This window comes from Cricetulus griseus, chromosome 4 (genome assembly GCF_003668045.3).
Source record: "Cricetulus griseus strain 17A/GY chromosome 4, alternate assembly CriGri-PICRH-1.0, whole genome shotgun sequence".
NCBI lineage: Eukaryota > Metazoa > Chordata > Mammalia > Rodentia > Cricetidae > Cricetulus > Cricetulus griseus.
This window is the reverse complement of record NC_048597.1, coordinates 208,791,116-208,810,383: the sequence shown is the minus strand read 5'-3', so window position 1 is coordinate 208,810,383 and position 19,268 is coordinate 208,791,116. Positions and strand designations below refer to the sequence as shown.

General features: G+C 47.2%; 1 protein-coding gene across 1 annotated transcript; it reads left to right on the top strand.

Moving 5' to 3' along the window:
- The first annotated feature begins 631 nt into the window (after nucleotides 1-631).
- On the top strand, nucleotides 632-17,420 carry Il20rb (interleukin 20 receptor subunit beta). Its single transcript, XM_035444556.1, has 6 exons — nucleotides 632-900; nucleotides 2,388-2,578; nucleotides 7,330-7,454; nucleotides 9,351-9,501; nucleotides 13,715-13,857; nucleotides 16,824-17,420. Exons 1-6 carry the CDS (start codon nucleotides 827-829, stop codon nucleotides 16,938-16,940), a joined length of 801 nt encoding a protein of 266 aa, XP_035300447.1. The 5' UTR covers nucleotides 632-826; the 3' UTR covers nucleotides 16,941-17,420.
- Nucleotides 17,421-19,268: the final 1,848 nt, after the last annotated feature.

Genomic DNA, 19,268 nt, shown 5'->3' with positions numbered 1-19,268 from the left:
TCAAAATAAATAGGGCCAGTGAGATGGCTCACCGAATAAAGATGTCTTCAAGAAAACCTGATGGCCCAAGTTTGAACCTGATTGCCATTGGTGGAAGAAGAGGACCCTAAAGTTTTCCTCTGACATCGGAATATGTACACCATGGCATATGTACATCCACATTCATACATATACACATTATATGTGTATGTAAATAAAATAAAATTATAAAATGAAAGACATCCATGAACAAATAATAACATGCCTCTGCTTTGTTTATTTATATATTGGGAAAAATAATGGTCCTTATACTCGGTAGGGTCATGAAAAGTCAGGCACAGTGGTGTATGCCTTCAATTCCAGCACTTGGATGCAGACAGGTGGATCTCTAAGTTCAAGGCCAGCCTGATCTACAGAAGGAATTCCATGACAGCCAGGACTACACAAAGAAACCCCGGCTTGAAAAAAACAAAAAAGAAAGAAAGGAAGGAAGGAATGAAGGAAGGAAGGGAGGAAGAAAGAAAGAAAGAAAGAAAGGAAGAAAGAAAGAAAGAAAGAAAGAAAGAAAAAATTAAATGGGCTAATTGTGTAACAATCTAGCAATGACCTATTTAGAATATGAGCAATGTTTGCTAAAGCTTAGCTGTTATTAATACAAATATGCCCTGCTGTCACAAAGGCATCGCTAAACCAAGGAGAGTAAAATTTAGCGCTTGTATGTGTGTGATGAATCTGAAGTTATGCCAGCTCTCACTGTCACTCAGAGGTCAGCTTCTCTATTAATTTCATCCCAGGTGGAGTGGCTGTTCTGCCTGCCCCACAGAACTTAACTGTACTGTCAACCAACATGAAACATCTCTTGATGTGGAACCCAGTGGCCCAGCCCAGAGAGACAGTGCTCTATTCTGTGGAGTACCAAGGGTGAGTTTGCCTTGTTTAATAATTTTTCTTCCTTAGCATATCAGAGAGGGATAGATAGCCCTTCCTTCTCTGCTCCAGGAGGCTTTGAGATCCAAGAATAGATGTTCTTCCCGACTCACTCCTTGGTGTGAATAGGTATGGGAGGACCAAATACATTTTGTTGTACCTGTTTTCAACAGTAAGTCAACTGTCCAGTGAGCTCGGGCCTGATTTGGAATGGACAAATCTGAAGAGTCAATCTCTTTGGGGTACAGGAGTCCACAGTTTTCTTGACTATGAGCATGTATCTAGAAGCCCACAAGAAGTCTTGACCCTAAAGGTCATCTCATCCAGGGGTGAGCCTGGTTCTAGTTTTCTCCAGCTGAGTAGGCACTTGCAGTCACTGAGAAATGGTTGGTGGAGTTGGTGATCAACGTATTTCATTAGCAATGAGCACAAACAGAGCCCTACATGTGTAGACATTCTTCTAGGCTCGAGGATATAGAGGCGTGCACTTCTAGATACAGGGAAACTAGCTTCTAGAACAACATGGGTCATGACCCCTTGGCTCACAAATCAGATATTTACATTATGATTCATAGTAGTAGCAAATGTACAGTTATGAAGTAGCAACAAAATAGCTTTATGGTTAGGGTCACCACAACATGAGGGACCGTATTAAAGGGTCGCAACATTAGGAAGGTTGAGAACCACTGGGCTGGAGGAAGAGATACTAAATACACTGGGTGTGTGCTCTTCAGTTTTGCAGCCACTAGTTACTAGCAGCTGTTTAAGTTTAAATTAAATTGACATATGTTTTGAATCCATTCTTCCTTTTTCACGGGCTCTGTAGCCACAAATGGCCAGTGACAACAGGATGCAAAACCTTTCCATCATCACAAGCTGTGATTGGGCAGCAGAGCTCTCAGCCAGATGCAGGGTTTTGAGTCCTAGTGGGAAGCTGTGAAGGCTGATGCAATGGAGTTGAGTTTGCAGCTCCTTTGTCCTAAGTGGTAGCCTCTGGAGGAGGTGATATTTATACCCTACTTGTGGGATATCAGAGGCAGAACATTTGAGACAGTGACCATGCAGTCAGAGGCCTAAGGCAAAAAGAGATCAGCATTTTGAAGGAGAGAGCCACAGGTCAGTAGGGTAGAAGCAGCATCCTTAGGGGGCAGGATAGGAGAAGGCCAGACTCTAGCAGGAAGCCATTAGGCACATAAACATCATGGTCTGCTGTGTGGCGTATTTGAATAATGGGACCTCCACAGCAGTGTGGAGACTGGGAAACCACAGCAAGCAATGGCAGGATGGTGCCTGAGAGGAGGGTGGTGACTGTGAGCAGGCTGAGGCTTATGTGAAGGTTCCTGAGGAATAAATGAGAGTGATGGTTAGGGTAGGGGATCTGGAGTCAGGGAGAGGAGGCTTATTCTGCTGACCCACAAAAGCAGAAGGAAGGCAATTACAGCCATCTTTGTATGACTCTGTGCCTTTCTCTCCTTGGCTAGGGAGTACGAGAGCCTTTACATGAGCCACATCTGGATCCCCAGCAGCCAGTGCTCACCTACCAATGGTCTGGAGTGTGATGTCACCGATGACGTCACTGCCACAGTACCATATAACTTCAGGGTCAGGGCCATGCTGGGCTCACAGACTTCAGCCTGGAGCACTCTGGAGCACCCCTTTAATCGAAACTCAAGTAAGGCACCCCCCTCACCCTTGCAGGAACTACCTTTACTTAGATGTTCAGCATCAAATTAACTGGTGTGCTTTTAAACACAAACCACCCTTACTGACATGTTTGTAAAATTGCTGACCTCATGTGCTGTCTTTCTCCTTCCTCACTCTGGAAGTGAGTCCAGGCTGTCCTTGTTAGGGTCTCCAGGTATTGAAGCTGTGGCATTGGCACTAGGATTCTTGCTCTGATCATGCCTCCATAAATCTCTCCCATCTGGAGCCTCATTAACCCCAATACAGCTGAGAGCAGCTTGGTTGCTTAAATAGCTACTGGAAACATTTCCTCCCTGTGGTTGCTGGCAACTAACTTTTTATTGCAATTATAATTGGACAAATGATTGAAAGGGAAGAGAGGAACCCAGGTAAGTGGACAAGTATGGCTGAGTGCAAGCCATGGCTAGAGTGTAAAAGGGTGTGTGTGTGTGTGTGTGTGTGTGTGTGTGTTTGGAATGAGGTGAGGGCTGGATGGGCAGTGGCGCAGAGAAGCAGCTGGCCATGTAGTGAGTCTTGATCAAGTCAGTAGATGGGAGCAGCGGAAGAAGAAAGAGTCTGGGCCATATCTTTCTTACAGAGCAAACACTATGGCCCCCGGGAGGAAAGTGACCTGGAGTGGGGTAAACCTGCAAGGCATAGGAACAATGACAAGGGAATTGTTACCCTCAGCTAAGCCAAGATGGGTTCTGGTCTGAGGAAGAGCAGAGTAAATGGGTGTGTGTGTGTGTGTGTGTGTGTGTGTGTGTGTGTGTGTGTGCTGGCTGGTCTTATGTCAATTTGACACACGCTGGAGTTCTCTGAAAGGAGGGAACCTCAATTGAGAAAATGCCTCCATAAGATTCAGCTGTAAGGCATTTTCTTAATTGGTGATTGATTGGGGAGGGCCCACCTATTGTGGGTGGTGCCACCCCTGGGCTGTTGGTCCTGGGTTCTATAAGAAACAGGCTGAGCAAGCCATGGGAAGCAAGCCAGGAAGCAGTACCCCCTGCACTAGCTCCTGCCTCCTGGGTTCCAGTCCTGCTTGAGTTTCTGTCCTGACTTCCTTTGGTGATGAACAGTGATGTGGAAATGTAAGCTGAATAAACCCTTTCCTCTCCAGCTTGCTTTCTGGTTATGGTGTTTCACTGCAGCAATAGAAACCCTAGTGAAGGCAGTGGAGTGGATGAATTCAGGAGACGCGAGTTCATTTAAAATGGAAAGAGCTTGGGGACCAGTTATTGGGGATGGAGTGGGGAGACAAAATCTAGCTTCTTACCTGGGTGCGTGAGAACTGTCCAAGGAAGAGAACCGAACAGGAGAAACAGATCTTGAGGAACAGGAAATATTCTATCTATGCGTTTTTGGAGTTCAGGTTCCTGCAGCATGGCATGCTGTGGATGTCTGACAGGCAGCTGGAGATCAGACCTCGGGACTCTTGGAGGTGAAAACAAACACACAACGCAGAGTTATTAGCTATAGGCCTGGAAATAGACGTGAACGTCCAGGGACAGAGTAGGGAGAATGAAGAGAATCCAGGACAGGCTCCCAGAAACCTCAAGGTCTACAGTGTAGATAGAAGACTTCAAGGAGGGAGGCAGATGGAACAGAAAGCTCCTCATAGGCTTAGGGAGGTCCCTGGGTGGTGCTTGAGAAAGTGACTGATTGCAGCTGCCACACAGAGAGGACAGAGTGGAGGTGGAAAGGGGCAGCTCCTTGTCTAAGGTAGGATGGGAGGGATGCCAGGAGTTTGGTGCTGGGGAAGGGCAGGGCCCTCGGTGGCCCATTTTCTTCATGTGACAGAAGATCTGTTGAAGTAAGGGCTCAGGAACATTAGGTCCCAGTATCCAGTAATGGGGCAAGTCAAGTTACTGAGGAGAGAGGTCAGAAGGGTTTAGATGGTGAGGGATTCCCAAATTGACCCCGAGGAATTATGAGGGCTGGTTCAAACCCAGTTTGGAACTTGAGAACTGTGTGGTGTGCAGGCAACATTTTGCCTCATGGGATAGTTGAGGGGATCACATGAAGTGAAACCTGTTGAAGCTCAACACAGTCGAGTCTTATCCCAGCACTCAACTTTTGTTAAGATTGTTGCCCTGGGGATGCTGGAGCTGAGAGCCAGGGAGCAGAGGAGAAGCCCAGGACTGCTGGAATGGGATGCCAGGGAGGCTTTAGTGGCAAAATGTGGACTTCTCTGCTAGGCATCTTTCCCAGGCACTGGGAAGACAGGGCTGAAGTGGCAGGACCCTGTGCAGGTTCCTGGAGGCTTAGGGGCACTGGCGGACACTGCAGCTCTCCCTCTGCCCGCAGAGTTCAGGCAGCACCCAGCTCTACTTCCTCTGGCACCTGGGAGCCTGGGGTTCCAGCCAAGAACTTCACTGGGGTCTGGCAACTCTTGCTGGAAGGAAGGCCAGGTCAGATGGAGATCAGGGAGTGCCAACAGTTATTTGGGAGGGGCTGGGCAGTGAAACGTGTGCTTCTCGAGAGGCCAGCATAAACAGGAAAAGGTCTTGCTGCAGGGGATCTATCTGAGGGATAGGAGTTTGCAGGTGCTGAAGAGGGCAGAACCTCTCTGAAGATTCCTGTAGTGCTATGTGTAGTGTAGTCAGTAACCTAGCTGAAGTGGCTCTGGACGCCCCTCCCCCGACCTTGGATTTTAAGATAGGGTTTCTCTGTGCAGCCCTGGCTGTCCTGGAGCTTACTCTGTAGACCAGGCTGGCTTTGAACTCACAGAGATTGGCCTGCCTCTGCCTCCCAAGTGCTGGGGTGAAAGGTGTGGGTCACTACCCCTTGGCTGGCACTGAATCTCTTAAGAGCACTCCACCTGCCCTTTCTATTTGAGAGGGCCACTCTGACTTCTATGACCCTTGAAAAATTGTGTCTTAATGTTCTCCCACGGAGAGCTCCTGTTCTTAAGCTTATTGAAGGCCGACATTGTTAACCTTGATTTCCTGTTATAATCATACAGAGCTTCAAGGTCACTTGTCTGGGGTCCTTCCAGAGGTATCTGATTTAGATGTGTGAGCATCGATTTATCTGGAACTTAAAATTCCACCCAGGTTGTTGTCATGTGCAGCCAGAGTTGGGATTCTCCACTGCAGCAGATGGACACCTCACACAGGGGAGGCTGGAAGCATAAACTGACATGGGCTTTAATTCTGGCTGTTATCTCTGTGACTTTGGGCAACTCCTTTAACATCTCTGTGCCACAGGAGTAAGATTTACTTTCTGAAGTTTTGGGCTGGATCAAGTGAGAGAAGTATAGAGTGTGTAGGGCAGAGGTTTTTGCCCTAGTGCTGAATGAAGAAAAAGAAAACAAAAGAAAATTCTCTAAACTGAAGTTTCAGGTCACTTTGTCTATCAAAAAGATGACAACCGGAGCCTCAGATTCCAATATATGTGACTTAAAAATGGAGTTGGACCTTCTAGGTCTGCAGGTATCACAGAGGTAGTGGTGCTGTGTCTGGGCTGGCTACATTTGCACAGGTGGCCTGACTTCCCAAGTCCTCTTGTCCCTTCCAGCGACAGCTCACCAAACCCAGGGATATTTTCTCCAGCAAGGATGGCAAGAGAAAAATACTTTGCTCTCTGAATGTCCCACCTAGGAACTGCCCTTCTTCTCCACATCCCTCAGCCTCAGTGCAGAGGGATTTAGCCCATGTCACATCCCATCCCAATTCCCAAGCCAATACCAACCGCCACACTGGCCCTTCTGGTCCTGCAATTTCTAGATTGTTATCGAGGGAGGGGAGGCAACCTGTGTGGGGCCTTCTGTTCTTGGCCTCTTGATGGGCTGCTGGCCTCTGTTTGGAAACCTGTAAAGTGAAGATGGATGGTGTTTGTAATTTCTAGAACTGGTTTGCCTGAATTTTTAAAAAGCTTCTGACTTGCTGAAAACTTTTATGTGATATGAAGAACGTTAGGGCCAAGAACTGAAGGGCCAAGCCACCCAAGATGTTGATTTGCTGATGTCTGCAAGGCACTAGATACCAGTTTTTGCTAATGCTCTGTGTGAGCAATAGGTATGCCAGGGTTGACCCTGTCAGATAGGTCCATTCCCAAGGGACAAAGACCAGGCCAGCTGTGCCCAGCAGAGTTCAGAGTCAGGCAGGTGTTCAGCAGGCATTAATGAACAGTGTCTGATCACTGAGTGAGTCAAGGTGAAGAGCACTGAAGTAGGGAGAGGAGACAGAGCATGCTCTTTGAACGTGAGAGTGGTGTTTACCTGAGTCCTTCATCCCTTCCCTTGAGCCTATGCTCCTGGAGAAGTGACAGATGACTTTGGAGTAAAAAATGAATGATTTGTAGTAAGTCTTTAGCATTTGTTTTCCACTCAGCCATCATTCAAAAAGCATTTCATGAGGGTCACCAAGATGGCTCAGCAAGCAAAGGCACTTGCTGCCAAGTGTGATGACCTGAGTTTGATTCCCAGGACCAACTTGGTAGAAAGAGAGAAATGGCCTCTATGTTTTACAGGCAAGTGTGTGCATGTGTGTTTGTACACACACACACAATTTTTGAAAACAAGTTTTTAGTAAAAATAGAATTTAAAAAGAACTTCATGAGCATCCATGGAGTGTAGGCAAGTGTTCATGCATATGATTCCATCTCTAGAACCCCTCAATAGACTTCTCCCTTGCCCACAGGGCTGCTATGTGTCCGCTGATGACTTGGTCATTTTACCCCCAAGAAAATTAGTTCTGTCCAGAGCTGGCTTTGATTCTTTCTTTCTCATGTCAACAGCTGTCCTCGTCGCACCCAGGATGGAGGTCACTGAACATGGCTTGCATCTGGTTGTTAAGCTGGAAGACCTTGGGCCCCAGTTTGAGTTCCTTGTGGTCTACTGGAGAAAGGAGCCTGGTGCCACGGTGAGGCTTCTCACTGACATTGGCCTTTGAGTCAGGCCTTAGAGGGACACAGCTTTCTGGGGATGAGGGAGTCAAGTCTGGCTTTGTAGTGTTCATGGCATAAGTGGCCCGATCTGGGTGAAGTGTGAAAAGAGAGAGATGAGAGAACTCTCCCTGGACTCCTTTCTCAAAGACCTAACCTTTAACCTTTTGTTCATTCTAGGCCTTGGCCAGGACACCTGAGCCTTTTTTAGGCCAGGTCTACTGAAGTCTTGGGAGTTGCTTCCCTTTCTCTAATGCCCCACCTCACTGGACCCCCTAATGCCTTTTTGATGCTTTTTTTTTTTTTTCTCCTTCATCAGCTAGTCTCAGATACTTAGGGGCAGCAGGCCAGGATGTTCCAGCTCAGGGTGTTCCGGATGATTTCAAAAGCACAGAAGGTGGGCACAAACCTCTTGAGGGTGTGTGTCTTGGCAGAGTGCAGAAGTGAGGCAGCGAGCCAGGAACTGGCTTATGAATAAGCCTATCTAATTATGATCGGGTGGGTCGGGCAGAAAGCCTGGAAGGGAGCTGCCCTTCCCCATGGGAAGTTTGCTGTAGTCTGGGGTGAGTGAGAGACCAGCCCTCATGCAAGGATGGTCAGATAAACTGTAGCAGCAGCAGCAGCAGCAGCAGCAGCAGCAGGGTAAAGCTCTAGCAGACACAGGGGACACCACTTCCTGCATAGTCCTGTTTAAACTGATATAATGACAAGATCTAGTGACCCACTCCAGTGGACACAGGGATAGCTAGCTTTCTCGGAAGGATCAATATGGGCAAAAGAGACTCTCACCAAATCCGTGAGCAGAGCCAGCACAGCACCAGGCAGAGGTACAGTCTTAACTACTTGGGGACCCTGGCCTGTAGAAGTCTCACTGTTCTCTCACTTCCAGGCCCTATGCATGCTCATAACTGTGCCTCCCTCAAAGGCATCTCAGACTGCCCCTCATTACATAGTCTTCTCCCTTTACCCTCCTATCCAGCTTGAGGTATCCAGTTTCCCAAGACCAAATCCTCCAGGGATGAATCCCATTGCTTGTGCTCATCAGTCTAAGCTGTGTGGGTTTCAAGCAGCCAGCTGAGTTCTGTGGGTACCCTTCTCAGGCTGGGGTGCTCAGTGTCACACAGCAATGTCTGGGGGCTGTGCACACGTTCCTGTGAACCCTCAGTTGAGTGGGATAGTGATCCTTGGAACATGGTTTGGGCACATGGGACAGGCTGTTGGCTGGTATTGACCCTGCTGGTCAGGACACACTGGTAGGACACTGCATTGCCAGCCAGGCAGATGGAACAGGGTGAGAGAAAGGCTTGGAGCTTGGCAGGAGGGAGCATGGATCAACTTCACATTCTTTGGGGGCGGAGCCTCTTCCCCACCCTTGTAACCAGGAGGCTCGTTGCTGAGTGTATGCCCTGAGTCATCTGGGCTGGGTCCATACAAGCTTCTACAGGTTCCTTCCTCTACAGGCCTGGGGTTTAGAGTGGGAGTTGAAGGGAGTTAGACAGGTGGATGGGCTCCGCACAAATGTTACCCTGCCGGAGAGGCCGTTTCTAAATCACTGTTTAGCCTCGTTCCTCCTTGCCACTCTCTTTGCCTTGCCCTGCTTTCTCTTCACAGCCCTAATCATTACATGCAAGATATTTATGTAATATTTCTCTCCTGCATACAAGCTCCGGTGCTGGGTGCCTATGTCTGTAGTACAGGCTTAATAAATACGAGTGAGTGGATGAATGAGGAAATGAATGCATCCATGTACGAATGAGAATGCATGCTCTCTGTGTTCTGGGAAAGGACTGGCTGCCCTTTTTCCCTGCCCAGCTCTCCCCACCGTATCTAGCTCTGCTGCCCTTAGGCCGTAACTGTATTTTGATTTCTTAAAGGAACATGTTAAGGTGGTGAAGAGTGGGAACACTCCAGTGCACCTAGAAACCATGGAACCAGGGGCTATGTACTGTGTGAAGGCACAGGCATGGGTGAAAGCCATTGGGAGGCACAGTACCTTCAGCCAGATTCAGTGTGTGGATATGCAAGGTAAGGATAACTGCCTACCCCTGGGTCCTGGCACTTCACAGCCCTACCAATGGTTCTAGGTCTTTCCCTGGCTTTACATATTTGCTTCTAGGTTTGGTGGATTCTGAGGTAAACTCTAGTTCTCTCCAGGGGCAGGAGCCCACCCTGGGGGCTGGGTGGGATTTCTTGAGCGTTGCTTGGAGCACTTTCTCCCAAAGCCTCCTCCTCCTCTGGGCACATGTTACAGGACCAGCTTGCCAGAGGCTATTTCCTGTGGGGCAGAGATGGCTGTAGGAGAGTTAGACCTGGGAAGGAGGCACCACCCTGTATAACAATATCACGGCTTCCTCTGTCTGGAAAGGATCTTATAGTCTACAGAATCTCTTTTTGACTAGCATTTTTCACTCAAATGAAAACAATTAAAAATTTGTGTGTGTTGTGTGTGTTCATGTGTGTAGCTGCATGTATGTACATATGTGGGTCTCAAGGACAGACACTGATATTAGTCATCTTCCTCTACTTCTATGCACGAGTTATTTTATGGGACAGTCTCTTTCGCTGAACCCAGAGCTTACTGACTGACTAGAGTGGCCAGCAAGCTCCAGTGACTCCCAAGCACCAGGGTTACAGGTGTACATAACCACTCCTGACTTTTATGTGTGTGCTGTGGACCTGAACCCAGGTCCTCATGCTTGTATACCAGGCACCTGACTGAATGGGACATCTCCCTAGACCTTTTATTTTATTTTTTTTATGGTCTAAAGAAACCTACAGTTATTTATTTATTTATTTATTTATTTATTTATTTATTTATTTATTGGTTTTTTGAGACAGGGTTTCTCAGTGTAGCTTTGGAGCCTATCCTGGCACTTGCTCTGGAGACCAGGCTGCCTGGTAATACCATATGCACTGTTCCGAATCTTGTTTTTATGTATCTTGTAGATGTTTCCAAATGATAAAGAAATTCCATCATCACTTCTTTATTACCAAATGCTATTCCATTTGTGAGTATGAGTGTGTTGGCTAATTTAACTGATCTGTGTTGATGGGTTTAGAGTCCCCAGGCTGGCCTTGAACTCACAGAGATCTGCCTGCCTCTGCCTCCCAAGTGCTGGGATTAAAGGCGTGCGTCACCAACGCCCTTCTAATTTAAAACTCTTTGAAAAGAAACAAAACCTTACATCCTATGATCCCACCATGCAAACTCCACTAGTTACTTTTCAGCATAACTTCTTAGATTTAAAAAAATTACTATTTTGAATAAAGAGTCTATTCATGTGGTCCAGAACACATAATATGCATGTAAATTATCTACTCTGTTTCCTCTCTGTTCACATGGTTTCTGCATCTTTTCCCTTCAGTGTGAGTTTCTTATATATTCTTCTGGAGACTTTTTAACTCATATACATGTAAATGAGGACACGTATATGTGAGTCTGGACATAAATATCACCTTTTGAGCAAAAGTAATATCATATGCACTGTTCCGAATCTTGTTTTTATGTATCTTGTAGATGTTTCCAAATGATAAAGAAATTCCATCATCACTTCTTTATTACCAAATGCTATTCCATTTGTGAGTATGTGTGTGTTGGCTAATTTAACTGATCTGTGTTGATGGGTTTAGAGTCCCCACCTGCCAAATACTTTGCTATTGCAACCAATGCATTCATTTCCTTGTGCATAGATCACTTTTGCTGATACACATGTACACACACACACACACACACACACACACACACACACACACACACGCACACTTGAATGATAAATTCCTGGAAGTAAAGTAGCTTGGTCCAAAGACATGATTTAACTTTGACACTGTTGTAAAAATTGCCCTCCATAGGATTGTGACCCTTCCGTTGTTATCCACGTGAAGACACACAGTAACTCTATATGACATACATGTTATACCTGGCTTATTTGGTTTTTTCTTCACAAATACATTCATAACATTTTCCATGCATACTTTCTGAGTAACATTTCTTGGTACTTACAAAATTATATGTCAAGCTTCTGAAAAGTCCAAATAATACAGATCTATAAAAAGTAGGAATTAAATACGCTGTCCTTTTCCATGCTGCTCAAGAGAATTGCTGTTACAGTTTGGATTTAGAATGTCCCCTGTGGGCTCATGTGTTTGAACAGTTGGTCCCTGGCTGGTGGGCACTATTTGGGAGGATGAAGAACCTTTGGGAGGTGGGTCTAGCTGGAGAAAGTGGATTTCATGGAGGTAGACCTTGAGGTTTAAATCTCGACCCCACTTCCTGTCCTGTTTCCTGAGCCCTGGGGATGTAAAAGTGCAGCTTCCTGTTCCTGGGGCCACAGCTGAGGATTGTCCCCACAACCACACCTTCCAGGGCGGGACAGAATGCATTCTTGGAACATGAGAGGAAATAAACTTTTCCTCTGGGTGCTGCTCGTCAGGAATTTGATCGATCACAACACCAAGGAAGTCACAGATATGTTTCTGCTGGCAAATCCTTCATTTCTTCTTCTGCATCGTCTGTAGCATCCAGTGCTTCCTCAACTCAGGGACCCAAGTGTTACCACTCTCTCCACCTGGCTCATCTACACTTTGTAACACATTTCAGCCAGCTCATAGTGTCAGTGGTGTGGTCTGCCTTACTTCCCTCCCCACTTCAAAACAGGCTCTTACTATGAATTCCTGGCTGTCCTGAAACTTACTCTGTAGAGCAGGCTAGCCTTGAACTCAGAGATCCACCTGCTTCTGCCTCTCAAGGGCTTAGATTAAAGGTGTGTGTCACTATCTGTAGCTTTCCATTGCCTTTTAAAGACACACAGTAAGCCAATATATACAAGTATTGCCAATACTATGCACTTTCCAAACTTTCTCCATTAATGATCAAACTGTGATGTGTCTATCCCATTTCTCCTTTTAACAGCTGAATTGCTAACCTACCATGCCAATGTCCCATAATATCTTAGGTCAGTCCCTTTTGTTTGGCATTTAAATCACTCCTATTTGCTCTTGAAGATGCAGTTTTTCCTTTTATTAAAGAAAGCTTTGCAGATTGCTGACTACATGCCAACTCCTGGCCTGTCCACTGGGGCAGAGAAGGGAGTCCCTGCCTCCAGCTGTGGAAACAAACGGCAAGCTACTGTGCTTATGAGGTGCTTCCCAGTGTGTGTGTGGGGGTGTGCTGTGAGTTGAGTAACAGCATGCAAGGATGCAGGAGTGTCAGTGGACCACTGGGCAGGTGATTGGTGACAGCCTGTGGCTCTGGTCTGGACATTCCTGTGAATTGACTGATGCACACACTTATTTCCTTCCTTGGAATGATTTTCTGAAACGGACATCACAGGAGTGGATTGGGAGGGTATTAACATTGTTCATCTCTTGATATCTACTGCCAAAATATTTCCCAAAAGTGAGACAGTGCGCATGCTCCATCCCATATGCCACAGACACATGGGCCAAGCCATCCCTAACACTGTGTGTGAACAGTCCAGGCAGGAAGTGATAAATGGTTGCAAGTGGTTAGATAACACAGAGAGGGGGAAAACTAGCTGGTCCCCTTCTCTGCATCTCCAGATACTCAGCCCTGGTGCTTCTTGCTCTATTTGTTAGCAAACTCATCATGGACTTTGGAGGTAGCCCTAGTTGTTCATCCTGGGGTAGGCCATTAACCCATCTCCAGCATAAATAACATCATCTTCTGTGAAAGGGATGCTCACTGTGAGGGGCAGGGGCCTAGAACTTAACAGGATGCTGGGAAATGGAAGCAGACCAAACACGTAACAGAGGCTTGATGTGTCATTTTAATGTGACTGTTTGGGGACTTGATATTTTCTTCCATCATAGGAGTCAATGCCAAGAGCAAATTGTGAAACACTTTGTTTTTGGTTTCCGCCCAGCCCTGTTCTGGGCTGTTCTGCTCCAACACCTCCCCCTCATCCTGCCTGGGGCCTGGCTGCCTGCCTTCCTCTGGCAGTAGTGCCAGGTAATGCTACCATGGGCAATGCCTTACATACCTCCCTCCCCTTCCCAAGATAGAGATGGTAATCTTCTCTGTGGCTTTCTGGAAAACCATACTTTAATTGAGATTCTAGGATAATGGTGGTAACTGCAGCCATTTGGAGGACACACCAAATCTCAGGGTGCTGGCACCTGCCGTCTTGGCCTGAGTACAGCTCTAAGAAACTCAGAGGTGTGGGACTGGTGGTTCCCCTCCCTAGCTGATCCCAAGTCTTCTCCTATGCTTTGTTCACAGGAGAGTCTCTCCCGCTGGCACTGGCTCTGTTTGCATTTGTTGGCTTCTTGCTGATTCTCATGGTTGTACTACTCTCCATCTGGAAGATGGGCCAGCTGTTCCAGCACTCTTGCTGCCCCACAGTGGTCCTCCCAGACACCTTGGTAAGATCATTCTTCTACCTTTCACTGTGATGCTTCTCAGAGGCTTCATGGGCCTTAGCTAGGCATAGGCACATTTTTCATGGTTTATGAAGATAGGCAGAGAGAGGAGAAAGTGCTAATGGGACTTCACTTGTGTTAGTCTGTGTTGCTGTAATAGAATAGCACAGACTAGGTAATTTATAGAGAGTAGAAGTTCATTGGCTTCTGGAGGCTGGGGGTGGTGGTAGTGGAATGAAGGTTATAGGGCGGAATGGGTGAAGGCCTGCTTGTTCTTATAACATGGCTAAAGGTGTCACTGAAGTGATAGAACAAGTTATCAACAGGCTGGCACTTATAGCCTACATTCATGAAGCTGAAGTTTACATCCTCCTCACATTGCACACTTCCTGCCCCAATGCTTTTGTGCTGTAGATTTGTTTCCAACATGTGTTTTTTGGGGGATATGCTCAGGTCACAGTAAACCCTTATCAGAAGGTCTGGGTGTGTCCTCCCTTTTCCGGGGTATAGTGACCTCCCTAGGCTCTGGCAGGCCATTCTGCTTTCCCACAGTACCTGGTATTACCAAGAGGGTGGCTGTGTTACTCAGCCCAGGATGCTTAGTGATAAGCCCTGCACTCTTGTCTTCCAAAGCACCTTCTGAGCTCGCTCAGCTCCCCCAAATGTTTTTTTTTTCTTTTGATTTTTTCAAGACAGGGTTTCTCTGTGGCTTTGGAGGCTGTCCTGGAACTAGCTTTTGTAGACCAGGCTGGTCTCGAACTCAAAGAGATCTGCCAGCCTCTGCCTCCCGAGTGCTGGGTGGGATAAAGGCGTGTGCCACCACTGCCCAGCTAAGCTCCCCCAATTGTAATGGAAGCTACAGCCAGGAGCAGATTCTAAGTCAACATACTCAGTCTGTGTGCCAAGAGTCTCGTGCCTCCAGGTTTAAGATCATGTGGCATGGAATATACTTTGCCTCATTTAGGCTCGGAGTAGGAAGGACAACAGTGAGGACCTTCATAGTGACTGCTCAAGGAGCTGTCTTCCCAGTGTCCCTCCACCCCCTGAGCCCAGAATGCTTCTCTAACCCTTGAAAACAATGGACCATGGCTCTGAGCCTCTCGGTGGGTGTAGGCCCTGTGTGCCTTCCCTGGCTAGGGAAGAGCAGGGCAGGTCCCAGCAGCTCACACATGTTCCATCTGTGGCTCTTCAGAGGCCCCCCTGGATCTCAACCACAACACAATCAAAGGAAAAAAGAGCAAACAGGAACCAGAGGAACCCCCTCCATCCCTGTCACCCTAAGAGTGTCACAGTTCTCTTCTGGTGGGGAGTTAGCAGTCAGTTGCTCTAGAGCAATCAGAACCAGATCCGTCTGTAGTCAACATACTACTGGAGTTCCTTAACAGTCTGCAGTTACAATGAAGCCAATTTTGTAACATCTCTGTGGTTTGCTTTTGCCTCTCCCTTTAACCCAGTCCTCAGGATGCCCTGCCACCCTTCTGTCCTATAATGCCAGCTCTCCTATCTCTGATACTTCCAAGTGGTCACAGCAGTATTAGCGGACGGTAGCACAGAGCTAAGGGCCAGGGCTGTGGTGAGGATGTTGCTATGTTAACCCAGTTCACAGGGTTTTCCCTGACTCCCGTATAGTAAGTAGTTCTACTAATTGACTGAGAGAAGGGTGCAAAGAATCTAACTACGAATGTAGCTACACCTGTTTCTTCCTTTATGCCAACTCTCCATACTTTTTTTTTTTTTTTTTTTTTTTTTTTTTAGACAAGGTCTCTCTACATAGCCCTGGCTGTCCTGGAACTAACTATGTGCACCAGGCTGGCTTTGAGCTCACAAAGATGCACCAGCCTCTGCTTCACAAGTACTTAGATTAAAGGCATGCACCACCACCACCACCTGGCTCACACCTGCTGATTCTTCCCAGACAGTTCATCAACTGGGGAGCAAGCATTCAAGCATATGAGCCTATGGGAGCCATTCTCATCCAAACCACCACACAGACAGTGGGGCGGGGCAGGGAACAAGAGATATGTTTCCAGGGACAGTTCCTAGTAACCTACTTCTTCTAATGAGGCCCTGCCTCTTTTTCATGACCTCCAATAATGTTAAATTGTGAACACATCAAACAATTATTCCATCTCTCTAATCACTTGCCCAGAACCCGGCAGTACCAATGGGAGATGCTTCAGATTCAAGTCATAGCAGGCTACTTAGTAATGGACTGTCTGCAAAATTGCTCTCTCTATGTTTAAAATCAGCTATGGTCATGCCTGGGGTCTCTGGAAGACACTATAGGAGTGTGATAAAGGAATAGCAACACGCCTTCACTTGTGATCCTGTCTGGACTGGGCACTGGGCTAGGTACAGTACTAAAGTCTCACACAGCAGGTCCTTCTCAGAGCTCTCAGGTGTAGAAGGGTGGACACCCCACCCCCAGAATTATATATGAGTTTTTGTGGAGGCAGAGGTAGGCGGATCTCTGTGAGTTCGAGACCAGCCTGGTCTACAAAAGCTAGTTCCAGGACAGCCTCCAAAGCTACTAGTTCTCATAGAAAAGCACTGACTCAGCAGGGCCACGTGGGGATTGCTGGACAGATGCTGGGAGCCCTGTCCTAGGGGCTTGGGTTGCCCCGGAGGGGTTTGCTGCTTGAAAGTAAACTAGGGCTGGGGAGATGGCTCAGCGGTTAAAGTGCTTGGCACACAAGGACCCAAGGACCCAATGTGAGGATCTGAGTTCGGATCCCCAGAACCTATATAAATGCCAAGTGAGGGATCAAGGAAAACACCCAGTGCCAACCTAGGGCCTGCACATATGAGCACATGTTCCCACCTATACCTGTGAGAGAACACACACACACACACACACACACACACACACACACACACACACACACACACCAGTTAAATAGTTGGGATTTCTGTGGTATTCTCTGTTGCTACAGTACTAATGAATGCTTTTTGTGCAAATGCATTTTTAGAAAATTACCAGTTCATCCCAGAAGCTGGTTGCCTGCAGGAAGGAGGAGGTGGATGCCTGTGCTGTGGCTATGTTACCCTCAGAGCATCTCTTCGGGGTTTGGATTTCACAGACTTGAGGAAGGGCCTGATGCTCTGCAGGACTCAGAACCCAGGATGGGAGACGAGTGTTTCTGTTTTCCCCTGGGGACAAAAGACAAGAGAAGCCAAAAGAGCCTGCAGTGTGCATGTCCAGTGACAACCAGCAGAGGCAAAGTGGTGTGGCCAGCAGACAGCAAATGATGAGGCAAGGCGCCCCCAGACCTGCAGTTACCATGTGCTCACTGAATGACACTGGGAGAAGTGGCTTCGTCCCTCTGGACCCCAGCTCTGTCACCTGTAGTGGGGATTAACCGCACTATTCAGATGTCTCTGTCCTTGTCTCTGTATGTGTTCACACTAGCCCTTGCAGGGCAGTGGGGAGACTAGTGGCACCATGCACTACAGGGGATTCAGATCTGGTGAACTGTGGGGTATATATGTGTACTAAGAGTGACAGAAGAATACACAGATCAGGCGGGCGGTGGTGGTACACTCCTCTAGTCCCAGCACTCTGGAGGCAGAGGTAGGCGGATCTCTGTGAGTTCGAGACCAGCCTGGTCTACAAAAGCTAGTTCCAGGACAGCCTCCAAAGCTACAGAGAAACCCTGTCTCGAAAAAAAAAAAAAAACAAAAAACAAAAAAAAAACAAAAAACAAAAACAAAAACAAAAACAAAAAAACCCAAAACAAACAAAAGCAAACAAAAGCAAAACAACAACAAAAAAATTAATACACGGATCTGGATGCATGCTTGTAATCTCTGTCATGGGGGGGGTGTATGTGAGAAAATCACAAGTTTGAGGCAGTCTGGGCTACAGAGTGTGAAACCCTGTCTCAAATAAACGACCAAACATCAAAGGATAATACAACTCCTGTATCAAAACCAAACACAAACCACTGCTGGTTTGGACTTCCCACTTTCCCAGAGGAAACCTTGAGGGAAGGAAGAAATGGAGGCCATTTCATTTCCTGGTTGAAGTGACAGTCAGCAGGCTCTGCTGTGGGTGATGTGGAGAGAGGTCATAGCCCCAACCACGATAGGACAAGCATGGATGCTGCTGTGGGTTCATGAGATGCCATCAGAGCCTAGGGCCGTGTCCACAGGAAATCCCATGAGTCCTCTTCCTGAGAACAGTTCACTCAGGGTCTCTAAGATGCTCATCAGGACCCCCTGACTAGAGGCGGTACCACTCCTTCCTACCTCCTACTAGGAAAAGAGATGTGTTGGAGGAAGACAGAGGGAGCAACCTTCTGGAGTGGAGAGGCTGTGCAGAGTCAGGCTCTCCACCCCTCCCAGCTCTGGAACCTGGAACTGGCTTGTCTCTGCCCCAACTTCCTGGGCTTCTCCAGCCAGTCAGGGGTGGAGACAGGCCAACCGTTTCAACCAGGTGCTTCCTGTCTTCAACACAGAGGCCAACAGCCCTATCTCCACCTTGGGGGCTCCAGGAGAAAGAGGGCAGCTCTCTGTAGGGATGTGGGCTAGGGCTCTCTGCCTTTGAACTGTTTTGTATACTTCTGCCTTGACTGTTTTGTGAAGTGTGTTAATTTTATATTTCAACTGATCTGGAAACATACATGCTGTTTGCAAAATTAAAAAATGCGTCCTAACATTGGTCTTCACTTTTGTTCCTTTTTCCTGCCTCTTCACTCCAGGGGCCTTGTTTCCCCGTCACCTGTCTAGGCTTATAATAAAGAAATAACCTGGTCTTCCTCTGTCACAGTTTCTCATGGGACTCTGCCCGTTTTTGCTGGCCTCTTTAGCTGCATACATACCTCTCTTAGTTATTCTTTTGTCTTTCATGTCCCCCGCATGTGTTTATTGGACCCCACCTGAGCATCATAAACGCAGCTTGCTCCTGATGGGGGAGTAGCTGCTTCCTCAAAGCTGACCACTCTCTCCTAGGACCCTCTCTACTCCTCTCTACCTGTGTCACAGTTTTAACAGTCAACTTGACACTGTAGAAGAGGAAGAGTCTCAGTGAGGAACTGTCTGGATCAGGTTTGATGGTGAATGTACTGTGTATGTTTATCTTATTGATTGTTAAATAAAATATTGTTTGGCCAATGAGACAGCAAGTAGACGGGACTAGGAGTCAAAGAGGATTCTGGGAAATGTAGTAGAGAAGTGCTGATCCAGGCAGGAAGTGACATAGCAAGGAGACTCATATTTAAGCGAAGGAGAAACAGGAAGGGCACCTCTTTCCCCTCTGCTCCTGCGGCACAATGTGATCCACCGACAAGGAGGGACGCCATTAAGGCGTCTGATAAGATAAGTCTTATAAAATATATAGATTTATGATAATTAAGACTGAGCTAACAGATGAGAAGTCCTAGTCATTGGCCAAGCAGCTTTGAACCTAATACAAG

Coding starts and splice junctions, on each gene's coding strand:
- Il20rb (XM_035444556.1), top strand. CDS start 827: ATGAAACATCTCTTGATGTGGAACCCAGTGGCCCAGCCCAGAGAGACA. Junction 7,455..9,350: donor GAAAGGAGCCTGGTGCCACG/GTGAGGCTTCTC, acceptor GATTTCTTAAAG/GAACATGTTAAGGTGGTGAA. Junction 9,502..13,714: donor TCAGTGTGTGGATATGCAAG/GTAAGGATAACT, acceptor CTTTGTTCACAG/GAGAGTCTCTCCCGCTGGCA.